This window comes from Parus major, chromosome 24, assembly GCF_001522545.3.
Source record: "Parus major isolate Abel chromosome 24, Parus_major1.1, whole genome shotgun sequence".
Classification (NCBI taxonomy): Eukaryota; Metazoa; Chordata; class Aves; order Passeriformes; family Paridae; genus Parus; species Parus major.
In genome coordinates, this window is record NC_031792.1 from 948321 (window position 1) to 962538 (window position 14218).

The 14218-nt window shown below is 54.2% G+C and overlaps 1 protein-coding gene across 2 annotated transcripts in view; it reads right to left on the reverse strand.

Moving 5' to 3' along the window:
• Positions 1-668: 668 nt before the first annotated feature.
• The window catches only part of DSCAML1 (DS cell adhesion molecule like 1), a 92837-nt gene continuing 79287 nt past the window's right edge, over positions 669-14218 (reverse strand). For both annotated transcript variants that reach the window (XM_015649922.1, XM_033519713.1), the window contains 18 exons: positions 14102-14172; positions 12974-13214; positions 11926-12072; positions 11693-11848; positions 11030-11169; positions 9772-9925; positions 9487-9604; positions 9234-9397; positions 8955-9053; positions 7143-7331; positions 6772-7059; positions 6530-6685; positions 6384-6414; positions 5924-6042; positions 5648-5800; positions 5261-5455; positions 4554-4865; positions 669-1546 (listed from right to left, as the gene is read on the reverse strand). In XM_015649922.1, coding sequence (XP_015505408.1) covers positions 1092-1546; positions 4554-4865; positions 5261-5455; positions 5648-5800; positions 5924-6042; positions 6384-6414; positions 6530-6685; positions 6772-7059; positions 7143-7331; positions 8955-9053; positions 9234-9397; positions 9487-9604; positions 9772-9925; positions 11030-11169; positions 11693-11848; positions 11926-12072; positions 12974-13214; positions 14102-14172 — 3188 coding nt within the window. In that variant the 3' untranslated portion in view covers positions 669-1091. The remainder of the gene's footprint in view (positions 1547-4553; positions 4866-5260; positions 5456-5647; positions 5801-5923; positions 6043-6383; positions 6415-6529; positions 6686-6771; positions 7060-7142; positions 7332-8954; positions 9054-9233; positions 9398-9486; positions 9605-9771; positions 9926-11029; positions 11170-11692; positions 11849-11925; positions 12073-12973; positions 13215-14101; positions 14173-14218) is intronic.

The following is a 14218-nucleotide window of genomic DNA, read 5'->3' on the forward strand; positions in this document are numbered from 1 at the left end:
TGGGTCTCCCCGTGGTTGTCTGTGCTGTCCCATGTCCTGGGACACCTGTGCAGTGCTGTGAGCCATGATCACCACGGCTCAGGGAGGCAGAGACACCTGAAGAAGAAGAAGAAGAAGAAGAAGAAGAGTCAGGGCTCTGTGCTGGATTCACCCTGCCGTGTTCCAGCTGTGGCTGAGGACAGCAGTGCTCCTTCTCCTGCTGCCAGGAGCAGTGACACATCCCAGGGAACAAGGCCCTGCCTGGAGGAGTTGCTGTGGCTCGCTGGATGCTGGATCCGATGCTGCAGCCACCCTGCACTTACCTGAGTTCCCGAGCTGTGCCGTGCCCTGCGAGGCTTTGGGGAGCCGTTCACCCCTCTGGACGAGCTGGACCAGGGTTCCTGTTTGGCACCACGCTTTGTCCTTGGAGCTGGACTCGGTACTGTCTGCTCATGACTGCTCTGTCCTGCTCCATGGAACCATTCCCAGGACCCTGCTCATGTTCCTGACCCTCCTCCTGCCCCACAGCTCTGCAGGTGGGTACCTGCTTTATTATTCTGTAATATTTAAGCCCTTGTTTTAGTATTTCTGTACCTTGGCTTCCCTGGGCTGTCCCTCTCCATCCTCCTGCCCTTCCTGCCCCAGCCCTGCTCTGCCTAATTCCCTGCTCACTTCACAAACACCCCACATATAAACATAACCTTTATTGCACACAGCGCTGGGTTTTTTTTCATAGAAAAAGGTATTAACACATAAGCATTTGCAAATTGAAGCAACTCCTGCTGTTTTCAGAACAGTAAAATAGCATGCAATGTCTCGGAGACGTTCCTTTTTTTAAAACCACCGACAAGATCAGGGAGAGAAAAAAAAAGAAAAAAAAAAAGTCGCTGAGTCTTTCCTTGTGCCCCTTTCAAAATGATGTGAAATATATATATATGTTTACATATATATTATATTTTTAAATCTGTAACATCAAATTCTTTGTGCCCTGGTTTCTTTTTCTGTTCGGAGAAGAAGAAAATAGCTTCATTTATACAAAAGAGTCCGTTATGTACAAGTTTGTTAATTTAATATAAACGGCGTGGGGAAACGAGCAGCATCCGGCGGCGGCCCTACACCAGCGTGTAGGACTTGGAGTAGGCTCCGGCACCCTGTTTTTGAGACCTGCCTACCCCTGACGTGCTCATCTCCAGCAGCGAGTCCCTGGAGCCCCCCACTTTGGAGTGCGTGGGCACCCGCGCCTCGGCGGCGGCGGCGGCCACGGGGGGCTCGGTGGCCACGGGGGGAGCCGGGGCAGCGCTGGCGGCGGGCGCGGCCGCGGGGCCGGCCGGGCCGGGCATGGGGAGAGTCCTCTGAGGTAAGGTGGTTGCGGCGGAGGCTGGGGGAGGCAGCCCCAGGGGCTTGGCGCCGGGTTCCAGCGTCATGTGGCGGGCCTGCGCGTGGTACGCCCGGGCCAGGTTGCGGATGGAGGCTTCCCGCGGTGGCACCACCGGGCACGGCTCGTGAGCGTCCGGCTTGCGGAAAAACGCCTCCGACTTGACGTACAGCGGGAGGTTGCAGTAGTCACCTGCCGAAGGAAGAGCAGGCAGGTAAGGCTTTGCAGGGACCCTCTTGCACCCCACCCTCTGGACACGTTGGCATTGGGTGATGGAGAACCTGTGATGGAGAACCTGTGATGGAGAACTTGTGATGGAGAACCTGTGATGGAGAACTTGTGCTAAGGAGAACCTGTGCTATGGAGAACCTGTGATGGAGAACCTGTGATGGAGAACCTGTGATGGAGAACCTGTGATGGAGAATGCGTTGGACTACGGAGAACCTGTACTAAGGAGAACCTGTGCTGTGGAGAACCTGTGCTATGGAGAACCTGTGATGGAGAATTTGTGATGGAGAATTTGTGATGGAGAACTTGTGATGGAGAACCTGTGATGGAGAACCTGTACTAAGGAGAACCTGTGCTAAGGAGAACTTGTGATGAAGAACCTGTGCTATGGAGAACCTGTGCTATGGAGAACTTGTGATGGAGAACCTGTGATGGAGAACTTGTGATGGAGAACCTGTGCTATGGAGAACCTGTGCTATGGAGGATACGTTGGGCTACAGAGAACGTGTTGTTCTACTGAGAGAGAATGTGTTGTGCTATAAATAATGTGTCACATCATCATCCCAAAATTGTCCTGCTCCGCACGAGGCACCGCCTGGGATGCGCCGAGCTCTAGCGTTCAAGGCTGTACGCGGTGTCCTGTAAGGGATCATGATGTAATAGTGGTAATTCTATAAATGTGCAGTGATAAATACTGTAACATGCTGAATGGAGAGGGTAATACGGGATTGTAACAGTAACAATGTGATGCTGAAGTTGTGACAGGTGACAGGCACAGATCCTGTCCCATAAAGGGAAATGTTCCCTGTACTCTGTGTGCCGCCAGCACCCAGGGATGTGGTGTGTCCTACACCCGGCTTTACTCTGCCCAGGTGAGTGGCTGTGCTGCCATAAACAACAGCCTCTGCTGTGTGCTGTTATGGCATCATCCATGGTTAGTGCCCTAATTTAAGGGTTTTATGTCTGTGGATGGGTAAGACCCCGTGTTGTTATATGGGCTGTTATCGGTGTTATAGGGTTTTATTTCTGTACTATTACACCGGCCCCTTTGTGTTCTACAGCATCACCTCCAGCTGCAGGGCCTTAATTTAAGGATTTATATGTCCATAGATGTAAAAGCCTGTTATTAGTTTGCCTTTTATATTTTCAATATATAATACCCCTAGACCTCGAGTGTTACTACTTTAATTGTATATATTGTGCTCTCTCCTCTCTTCCCAGGATGTGCAGGGAATGTATTGCAGGATCTGTGGTCTTAATATAGGATACAGTACATATATATATATATATATATATATATGGGATTATATGTATTAGTACCTGAATTTAAGGAGTTATGATTATGTGTATATATATATAAAAATTATATATTAAAAATAGAACTTTGTACATGAAAATGTATATAAATCTATATAAATACATATAATTTTTTCTATTAAAATATTAAAAAATCTATATAGATATATACATAAATCTCTCTATAAATATATAAAAATTTACATATAAGTATACATAAACCTATATATAAATGTAGAAATTTTTATATGGAAATATAGAAATTGCTATATAAAATATAGACATTTATATATCAATGTATAAGAATCGATATCAAGAATATAAAATTTTAAGTATAAATATGTTTATATAAATGTATATATTCTCATAAAATATATAAAAATAGATAGTTAAATATATAAAATTTGTATATTTTATATATAAATAGAAATATATTTATTTTAACATATTTTATATATAAATGTAAATATATTTATATATATTTAAGGCCCCACATTCTTATACTGTGTCTTATAGGTGTTATATTTGTGTTATTATAGCACTATTGCCTTAAATCCTGTATGCTTTAGGTTCTGTAGATTCCATTTATAGATTCCAATAGGTTCTGTAAATTCCATTTTTTTTTAAGATTACAGTGGTGTTATACTGAACACACTCTATGCTACTTAACTATGCCATAAAAACATGTGGTCTAATTTGCAGAGAAAGATGATCCCTTTATATTGTGTGTTTTATAATCAGTAAATAAATTAACTATCAATTCCCACCTATGTATTTTTTAATATCTTCCAGGTATTGTTCTATTTGGAGGTAATAAAACTCATGGGGGGTGGGAGATTTTAGGGGTTCTAGCACTAAGGATGGGGAAGAAAGGAATACCAAGGAAAACTGATGAACAGTAAAGCAGGGGGATAAATATTGATAAACACTGAGGAATACTAAAAACAAGGCAGGAAAATACTGAGAACCCCAAAGAACTGAGGGTCCAGGCAAGTGCTGAAAAATGGGTGGGGGGGATAACAAGGAACACTGATGGATATAAAAAAATGATGACAAATACTAAGGAAGGGGAAGGAAGAGTAAAGAATAGTCAGGGATATTAGAAAATGGGAAGGATCAGAAAAGAATATCTGGAGATACTGAAAAAATGGGATGGAATACTAAAGAATGGAAAAGAATACTAAAAATAACAAAAAAAATAATGAAAAATATCAAGGAATGAGGAAAGAACAGTAAGGAATGCTAAAAAGAGTAAAGAGTAGGCAGGGATACTGAAAAATGGTAAAGAATAATTTAAAAAAACATGGGGAAATATCAAGAGATGTGGAAAAAACAGTAAAGAATAATAACCAATAGGAAGGAATACTAAAAAATGGGCAGGAACAGTAAAATACAGAGGAAAAAACACTGAGGTATGGGAAGGAGTACTGAAGAATGGGGAGAAATACCAAGGAAGTGGGGAAAAAAATCCCAAAGATTGGTTGGAATACCAAGGAAAGGATGAAATACCAAGAAATGGAGAACAACATAAAGGAACGGAGAAGGAACATTACAGCAAGGGGAGAAATACCAGGAATGGCAAGGAATACAGGACTGGGAAGGCCTCCTAAGGGTTTTGGGAAGCTCTGGGGTGCTGAGGCAGGGCAGGACCCTCGTGGAGCCGGTGTGAACCTACTCTTGCTGGCGCGGTGTGGAATGGGCACGGCCACGCCCTTGCCCCGCTCGCTGTCCTGGGGCTTGGGTGGGGAGGCGGTGAAGCGGCAGATGCCGGGCTCGGACGGGGTGCTCATGGAGGTCATGCTGTCGGCGTTGTCCGTGGTGCCCGTGGTCATCTGGTCCGAGGAGCTGTCGGAGATGAAGCACTCGGTGATCTCGAACTTGGCGTGCTGCAGCTGCTCCTCCAGCTTGGCGTGCTCGTAGGCGCGCGCCAGCTCCTCGTAGGTGGACGAGGCGCTCTCCGTGGACACCATGCTGTTCCGCCCCTTGTCTGTGGGGAGAGGATGTGTCACCTACCTGCGAGTTCTCCCTGCCACGGGAACGCCTTTTTCCACCTCATGGGAATGCCCAGGCTGTCCCTGATGGGCTGCACCTGGCCACCCTCAAGGCCAGGTTGGATGGGACATGGAGAAACCCGGTCCAGTTGGAAGGGTGGAACAAGATGAGCAATGAGGTCCCTTCCAACCCAAACCACTTTGTTTTTAATGATTCTATCTGTCCCCATGGCTGGGCAAGGCCCTGGCTGCTCAGAACCACCGAGGCACGGTTCCACATTCCCACTGATAAATTCTGCAGTCACCTTGAACTCACAGCTTGGGGTCTGTGTGCCCCAAAGCAGCAGACTCGTGCCAGCAGCAGCGCCAGGGCGGCTGGGGCCCTGCATACCTGTGTCCTGCGAGAGGCTGGCGCTGTAGCTGTCACTCTCTGTCACCGTGATGCCGTGCTGGGAGCCCACTGTCCTCCAGTCCGAGGTGAGGGTCCGTGCAGGGGTGGACGCCTGGCACTTGGTGAGTGTCCACTGGCTGGAGTACCGGTTGCGGGTGCTGTGCGCAGACTTCACGCTCTTCCTCGACACGGGGTCTACGGCACCAAGGTGACAAAGTCACGTTGGGTCCCTTCCACTCCCAGCCAGGATGCTGTCCCCTCTCCCTGGAGCACTGCCTACCCCTTCTGCCTTCCCAGCAGCTGCTTTAGGGCACGGCCAGTGCTGGAGGACAGTTTCCCCACACCTGCCCCGTGTACAACCCCCAGCACAGCCAGCCCACCACTCACTGGTGCCGGGGCGGATGTCGGACATGTCGATGAGGGGCCCTGTGTTCTGGATCAGGGCTGGATGGTGCAGAGAGACACCCGTGCAGAAGCTCTGGGGGTTCACTGCCTGGCTGAACTCCGTGTCGGTCACCGGGATCGTGGCTTTGTCATCCCCTGTGGGAGGGAGCTGGAGCTCAGACCTGTCTCTGGCCAGGCAACTGCTGGCCCACACTCAGCCCATCCATGGGACCCCAGCGCTCTGGGGCAGCAGGGGATGGGAGCTTTGCCTGTGCTTACCCAGCTGCTTGATGCCCTCCTTGTCCTCGATGAGGAGCTGCACCCGTGGGATGTCGATGTGCAGGCGGGGGCCCTGTGGGGGCCCCTTCACCGGCGTGTCAAAGCTGCGGTTATTCTTGCTGTGAGGTGAGAGGGGACGCAGACCCGCCCATTACCGGACAGAGCCCCGGTGGCTCCGGCCTGGCACGGGCTGGGGATTGCCACCAGCCAGCCCACCCGGGGCTCAGCTCTGCCCAGGCAAGCTCCAGTGTGAGTGCTGGGACCCTCGGGCAGGCAGGAGCAGCCAGGAGCTCTGGGCTGCTGTGCTACAGTCACTGCCACAACCTTCACAGGTGTGTGAGAAGGTCTGAAACTGAGTGAGGGTTGTACCTGGGCTTAAAAGCAGCCACGACCACCCCCAGGACCACCTATTCCCCTGCCTGCCCACCCAGTCCCAGCCACAGGCAGATGTGAGACTCACCTGATCAGCATTTCTGCCAAACTCTTCGCATCTGTGCAGGAGACACAAAAACCAGGAAGTTTATTTGTAAGGGAGCAGTTTAGGGCACAATGAGGCAGTCCAGGAACACAACCTGACATGTGCTGTGCCTCTGAGCCCCATCTCACCTCGAAGCCTCTTCAGCCGCTTCTCCTTCCTCTTCTTGCGGATGATGAAGAGCAGGGCCACTCCCAGTGTGGCCAGGATCACGGGGCAGGCGATGGTGAAGAGCTTCTTCACGTCATCACCTTCCCCTTGGGCAGACTTGATCGGGGGGATGGTGCCTAGGGCAGAGCACGGGCGGGTGGGCACCTGGAGCACCGGGACCCCGCCGGTCTGGTGGCGTTTCCCAGCCCCCATCCCCACTCACTGCCGTCGTAGTCCAGCGTGGCGAACTGCGTGGTCTCGTTGCCGCAGCCGGCGCTGTTGCAGGCCTTCATGCGCAGCTCGTACCAGGTGGCCTCGCGCAGCTCGGTCAAGAACACCTCGCTGGAGCTGTTGGTGCGCAGGCTCTGCCACACCCAGTTGCCCTTGGGCCGGTACTCCAGCACGATGGCGGTGATGGGGCAGCCCCCGCTGCTCCAGCCCTGCAGGTTCAGCCTGGCGTGCGTGGAGTTGATGTGGGTGAAGAGGTGCTGGTCCTTGCTGAAGGAGGGCTCTGCGGGAGAGGAGCTGTCAGGAGGCTGGGGAGGGGACCCCCGTGTCCCCCGGCGGGGTGGGGACACCACAGGCCAGGCTCACCTCTGCCGTGGGTCTTGGCCTCGATGATCTCGCTGATGCGGCCGGCGCCCACGCTGTTCTTGGCCGCCAGCTTCACCTTGTACCAGGTGCCACACTTGAGGCTCTCCAGCTTGAAGGAGCGCTCGGAGGAGCTGATGAACACGTCCTTCCACTCCTCGCTGTTGTCCACCGAGTACTGGAGCACGAAGCCTGTGGGAGCAAGGAGGGGGTCACCTCTGGGCACGTGGGCGAGCGGAAGGGGCTATGGCTGGCACAGAGCCCGTGCCCGAGCCCAGCACAGCCTTGCAGTGCCATCTCACACCAGTTCCTGCACTATTCCGCTCTCGTGAGCAGCGGTGGAATCTGCCTGCTCTGCCCACGGCACGGGAGCCACGGACAAGAGGAGCGTGGGCACACCCAGAACCTCCTGAGAGCTCTGCCAGCACCCCTGGTCACACCTCGCCTGCCCCCAGCACCCCCAGGATGGCCCCGCTGCTCATTTCCACCTGGGAGTGCACGCTGTGATTGACTGGTGCGAGGCTATAAAGGGAAAGCCGGAATTAAGCAGCTCCCTCGGGAGGCTGCAGGGAAGTTGCTTCTGTCATTGCACACCGCCTCCTCTCCCGTGATGAAGAGTATTAGGAAGCACACTGTGTCCTAGATGAGCAAACCTGTTACGCTGCTGTCAGCGAGGCGCCTGGAGACGGCTGGTCTGGGCTTCCCGGGAGAGCACAGGGACACGGGGACAGCCCCAAGGGCATCAGGGCATCTGGGGACAGCGCATCCCTGCTGCCCCGGCCCTGCCGACCAAACCTTCCTGGTGCACCGATAGGTTTGGCTATTTTTGCAGGATGTTTAGCCAATTCTCAAATAAAAATAGTAGGGAAGAGTAGGCTTCCTGCCTTGCTGTGTGCATAATGAGCTGCACAAGGCAGAGCTGGCAGGATGGCCCCGCTGCCAACACCACCCAGGTACCACCAGTACCAGAGGGTTCACGTGAAGGAGCTCTGTGAACACCCAGCTCCAGCCCAGGCAGAGCACTGGGGACACTTCTCACACCTTCCCACCGCCAAGGATTCCCTCTGGGATGTGACACCAGCACCTTCCCAAGGCCATGGTTCCCAGCAGTGCCAACACCAGCCCTGACACACCCACACACCCACCCCGGTGCCTGCCACTGCTTATTTATTTATTTTGTACATACGGTGTGTTTTTAATATTTCTAATCCAATTATAACCAAATTTATCAACAGAGTCCGCTGGAGTGAAAGGCTGCTGGCTGGGGAGATTTGCTTGTAATTACTTTCATGCTTTTAATTAATTGTAAGCGAGGTCTCCTTCCTCGCTCCCTGCTCCCCCCTCCGCACGCAGCTGTTTCAACCTATAATTCATGAGATGAATCAGAGCAGAAAGGAGACTTGGGAAAGCTGGAATGCTCCTAGAGCCCTCCCAAAACCCCCAGCCTCTCAGGGATGCGGGACAACTCCTGCTCTGGTGGGTTCAGAGTGGCACCAATGCCAGGATACACAGAGCAGCACTGGGGCTGGCCACCAGCACCTTAGCACCCAGTGATGGGCCCTTCATTAGCTACCCCAGTAGCTTGTCCAAAACACCTCACAAATCCCTCATGAGGGCTGGCAGCCCCTGGTAGGAGCTCAGAGGCATCAACCTTACTCTGGCAGCATTTCTGAGGCATTTTGGAGAGGGGCAAATTGAGGTGCAGACACAAAGACGCGGCACAGTGTGCCTGAAAACGTGTTGCATGAGAATGGAACCAGTCATGGCTCTGGGATGAGCTGCTGGCACCAGCCCCATCGCTCACAGCAGCCCTACCTCGGATGGAGCTGCCCCCATTGTCCCCAGGGATCCAGGCCAGCGTGATGGACGATGCCGAGGTCTTGGAGACGGTCAGACGGGGCTGGTCCGGCGGCACTGGAGAGGAGGGAAAGCCCATGAGCACCTCACACATGCAGAGTGCCCCAAACTGTGCCCACAAGACGTGGCACCCATCCTGGGCCAGCACAAGCCCCCCGTGCAGGACAGACCCCGGGCACTGGTCAGTGGGGATGGAGCGTGTCCGTGCAGGGTAGACACGGAGGTGAGACCCCTCACCTTGCACCAGCAGGTTGATGATGATGGTGTCGAAGCCCCAGGTGTTGGTGGCAGTGCAGGTGTAGTAGCCGGAGTCCTCGGCTTTCACCGAGCGCAGCACCAGCGTCCCGTTGGCCTGGATCAGGCGGTGGCCGTCCACCGTCACCGGGATGGCAGAGTCCTCGCTGCCGGGACGAGAGGGGACACATCAGCCGTGTGTGACACAGCCAGGGCTGGCACCAGCCCCCAGTGCAGCCAGCAGTCACCTCCATACCTGTCCTTGGTCCACTTGATGGCAGGGACCGGCTCCCCGACCGAGTTACACGGCAGCCTCACGTCCTTCATCCACGGCGTGGTGACGGTGCCTCCGAAGGAGATGATCTTGGCGGGGGCTTGGGGGCAAGGAAGAGGTCAGCCTGGGGGCAGGGCCCGTGTGCAGACCCCCCGAGGTGGAAGGAGACCCGGGACCCCAGTGCTGCCCCTCCTCTGCCCTGGGGTCACGCAGCCATGGGGCAGGGCACAGCACGGAGGTGTCCCCCGGGCTGGCAGCCGCCCGTACCTTTGCCCGCAGGCTCGATTGTCACCTTCTCGCTGATGTTGCCGCGGCCGGCGGAGGTGACGGCGGCCACCCAGAGCAGGTACTGCTGCCCCCGGTTCAGGTGGGCGATGCGGTAGAAGAGCTGGTCCGGGCTGGTCTCGTACTCGCTGGGAGCCTGCGGAGGGGGACACGGGAGGAGGTGAGGTTTCTGTGAGACCCCCCCAGCCCTCGTGGTGCTCCGGGTTTATCCCGAGCACAGCGGCTCAGCCCCGCTCACATCCCTCAATGCCGGGGAGAGCCGGCTGGTGTCGTGATTCCTCCAGGGAGCCGGGCTGCAGCCCAAGGAACACATCCTTGGGAAAGGACGCTGCCCTGGCACTCTCCGAGCTGCAGCGGGGCCAGCCTGGAGGCAACCCCAGCCGGGCTGGCCCAAACCCTCTGCGGTCACAGCGAGAGACCAGGGGGTCCCCAAAGCCCTCGTGGGGTCACCGTGTCACCCACAGCGGCCGCCCGGCCCCGGACAGGGCTGGCTGTGTGCAAGCACCGGGGCCAGTCCCCATCGCGGCGGGGACAGTCCCCCTGCCCCGAGCAGCAGGGCAAGGCTGCCCCGCACAGCAGAGGGCAGGGATGGGGCTCCAGGACCCTGAGGCACAGGAGGGGTGACCTGTGTATCCCAGTGTGACTAGGCACGGTTCACTGCTGGCACACACGTGCCCTTGCAGGGACACGGATGTCAGTGTACCCCAAAGCAGACACACCTATATGAATATCATATAGTATACATAAATTATTTTTTTTTACCCAAATGACAGTTTTGACAAGATGCCAAGAAAACAATATCGGATCCCAGCGGTTTTACCAGTTGCTTTGATGAAAAGATTATGTTGCCCTGGAAACCAGAGGCTCAGATAGTGAAATGAGTTTGAGAAGGAGCTTTTGATAAGCACTAGTCTGCAGACCTCCCATCAACCTCTCCCTCACCAAGGAAGGATGGGGCCAGGTTGGATTTCTATTTCATTTTCAGTCAGCTGCTGGCATGTTTCCCCCTCTGGAGCAAGCACTGAGCAGGGCAGATGCCAGATGATGGGAACAGAGAGACGATGGGACCATTCCCTGGAGCACAGTGCCCATGGATGCCCTTGGACAATTCCGCAGTGCACCCCAAGAGGTCTTTGCTGCGGCTGCTGCCTGGCATCAGCTCTCCCTCCCGTTCCTGCTTGGCCAGCTCAGCATTCCCTGGCACACTGCGGTGATTCCCAGCCCCATTCCCATCACGTACCGGCTGTCCCGAGCCGGGGCTGGAGCAGAAGATGGTGTACTTCCGAATGATGCCGTTGGGCTTGGCTGGAGGCAGCCAGGACACCACCACGCTGCTGGCAGAGGACGGCACAGCCTTGATCCCAGCTGGGGGACCTGGAACTGAGGAGGGAGAGCGTGGCAGAGCTGGTGCCAGGAGGTCTCCAAGGCCTCTGCCCAGCTGGGAGATGTGACAGCATCCTGGGGCTGGCATCCCAACCACACCCTGGGGAGCAGCTGCAGTGGTGGTGTCACACACAGGCAGGGACAGGTCTGCCTGCAGGACACCTCTCCACGGGTGGCTCTGGGCCCCACGTGAGCCAGAGGCAGGAGGGTTAATTGCAGCCCAAGCTCTGCTTTAGAAATCATGATTGGCTTTTAATGGCCATCTCCTTAATCTGTCAGCCGTGCCCTGCCCAGCTGGGCCTCCCTCCCAGCATCTGGCGCTTCCTGGGACACGGCCGGGGATGCTGTGCTAGAGAGCTAATGGCATTAAAGTAGGGCAGGCGGGGTGTAAATATTTAAATATCCGCACTTAAGGAAAAAAAGGGAAAGGGGAATGCCCTGCCCATGGCTGTACACGGGGGGGTTTCCCCTGTGCCCCAGCAGCCTCTCCAGCCCTTTGGCAGGGGCAGGTGACACTTACTGTCCTCCTTGGTCTGGATGTAGAGCACGCTGCTGCGGACACCGTCACCCGCCTGGGTGTAGGCCAGCACCTGCACGCTGTAGTTGGTGAATTTCTCCATTCCCCGCAGCTCCACCCGCTCCCTCGTGGTCGTGATGTTCTGCATCTCGCCCCACTCTGCAGGAGACAGGGCCTGTCAGCCCCTCCCTGCGCCCCCACGTCCCCCGTGTCCCCTGCTCCCCACGTGTGCTCACCTCCGTCCATGTAGAGGGACCAGAAGATGACGCGGTAGCCCTTGAGCACCCCGTTGAGGGTGCTGCGCGGGGGCTCCGACCACGAGATCACGGCCACATCCGACGTGATGGAGATGGCCCGCACGTTCTCGGGGGGCTGGCTGGGAACTGGGGAGGGACGAGGAGGACAATCAGCAGGAGGACAGAGATGCCAGGCTGAAGGAGCCGTGTCCCACACAGCCACACCCTGACTGCACCCACACAGAGCCCGCTGTGCTGCTGGAAGCCCTCAGCCAGTCCTGCCCAGCAGAGCTGTGCCTCCAACATGCAGTTCTCCTTCTCCTGGGCCAGCGAGGTGGCTGAGAACCCTGTGCTGGTGGTGACAGGGAGGATGCTTCCCAGCGAGGGGAGAGTGGGAGAGCTGGCTGGATGCGAGGTAATTAGATCCCATTGCCCCGCAAGAGGTAACTCTAATTTTTATGAGCATTTAAATGATAATACATCACCATAACGATCCTCTTTGAAAATGATTATTGTTTCATATTACTTAGGTGCAAAAATATAAGCACCATGTAATTAGGGACAGAGTATAATAAACTAATACAGATAGTCCGTTTGAACAAAATGAAGGTAATATAATTATGGAAAAGACACTATTGCTAAAACAGGGGCCCTTGAATACCCCGGGAGGAGTGCTAATGCAGCCAGGAAACGATTGCGGTTTGACAGGCTAACGAGAGCCTTAATTAAGTATGAAAAACTGCTGAACAAACGCACTGCAAAACTTTTTCCTCATTGTTTTTAAAACGACCGAGACCATCAGCGACCGTGTCCCAGAGGGAATCCTGCCTGGCACTTCAGCAGTGCCAAAATCCACCCTGCACCCTTTAGCTGTGCCACAAACCCGGTGCCACAGGTGTCCTGGCACCCCTGTGCTCCCAGTTCCTTCCAGGGAGCTGCGAGGGCACACACAGCCACACCCCGTGTGTGGGACAAACAGAGATCAACTGAGGGTCCCCCGGGTGGGACCTGGCCCTGGGGCCTGTGCTGGTCACTGGGCCATCCTCACCGTCCTCCAGCGTGGTGGCGTTGATCTCGCTGGACGAGGGCCCCGTGCCCGCGCGGTTGAACGCCTGCACCACCACCCCGTACTGCGCGAACTTCTTGAGGTTGTCCAGCGTGTAGACCTCGCTGTCCCCCGTGGCCTTCATCTCCACGATGCTGTACTGCCCGTTGCTGCCCGGGCTGTTCTCCCGGTAGCCAATCTGGTAGCCACGGATCACCCCGTTCTGCAGCTCCTTCTTGGGGGCCTGAGGGACAACCAGGGCAGGATGGAGAGGTGTCACAAGGATGGGAGGCTCACAGGGCTCTGTGCCCCAAACACCTCTCCCCAGTGGCTTTTCTCAAGGCTTTCAAGTTGTTTTCCCTCCCCACTTTTCACTGAGCAGAAAAATAGGGATAAAAAAGGTCCAGCGTGTCCTCAGAGCCACCAGAGAGGAAAGTGCTGCCTGACCACCAGCAGTCCCCAACTAGAGCAGGAGAAATCCAAAGTCTGGCAGCCTGAGAGGCCAGATTGAGATCAATCTTAACAATATTTCTCTGAAGCATTAAGAAATCAATAGGGTTGATTGCAAATTTATGTTACAATGCCAGGGCGATCCATCTTGCTGAAATACTCCTAAAACGAAGTGACTTATCTTTCAAGTGAATCTTACTTTTCATTAATCTGTTTTTCAGTGCTTAAGGGGAGGGAGGGGGGAGAAGCTGGAACCCTAAATTTATTGACTTAGCAGTTCATTCCCAAGTTCTAACTTTATAATCAATTTTATTTTTCATTAGGCAGCTTTGGAAAAATAAATCCAATTCTAAGTTTTATTGATCTCCGCTCAACCACTTTGCAACCCAGCACCTTGGTTTTTACATATTTATCCTCTCTGCCCCATGGTCCCCCACGGACACCCTATGAGATAATAAGCTTGTTGTAAAACATGATTGATAAGAGCCCCAGGCAATAAGGTGAGCTGCTTTCCCAGCCTCCAGGTTTTCCTTTTTCCTGGGGAATTCTTCCCAGGAAGAATTCTTGTATTGATTCTTGTAACACTGGTGACATGCTGGGTCTCAGGACAAGCTGGGACAGCATTTGGCCAAGCCCTCGTGGCAAAAAACAAAGCCCCCACACCATCCCTGCCTCACTCACCTTCCAGGTGACCTGGATGCTCTGGGACGTGATGGGCTGCAAGGTGACATCCATCGGAGGGCCATCGGGAGCTGCCGAGAGACAAACACAAAACAGCACGTTGAGAAGGCTCAGGAG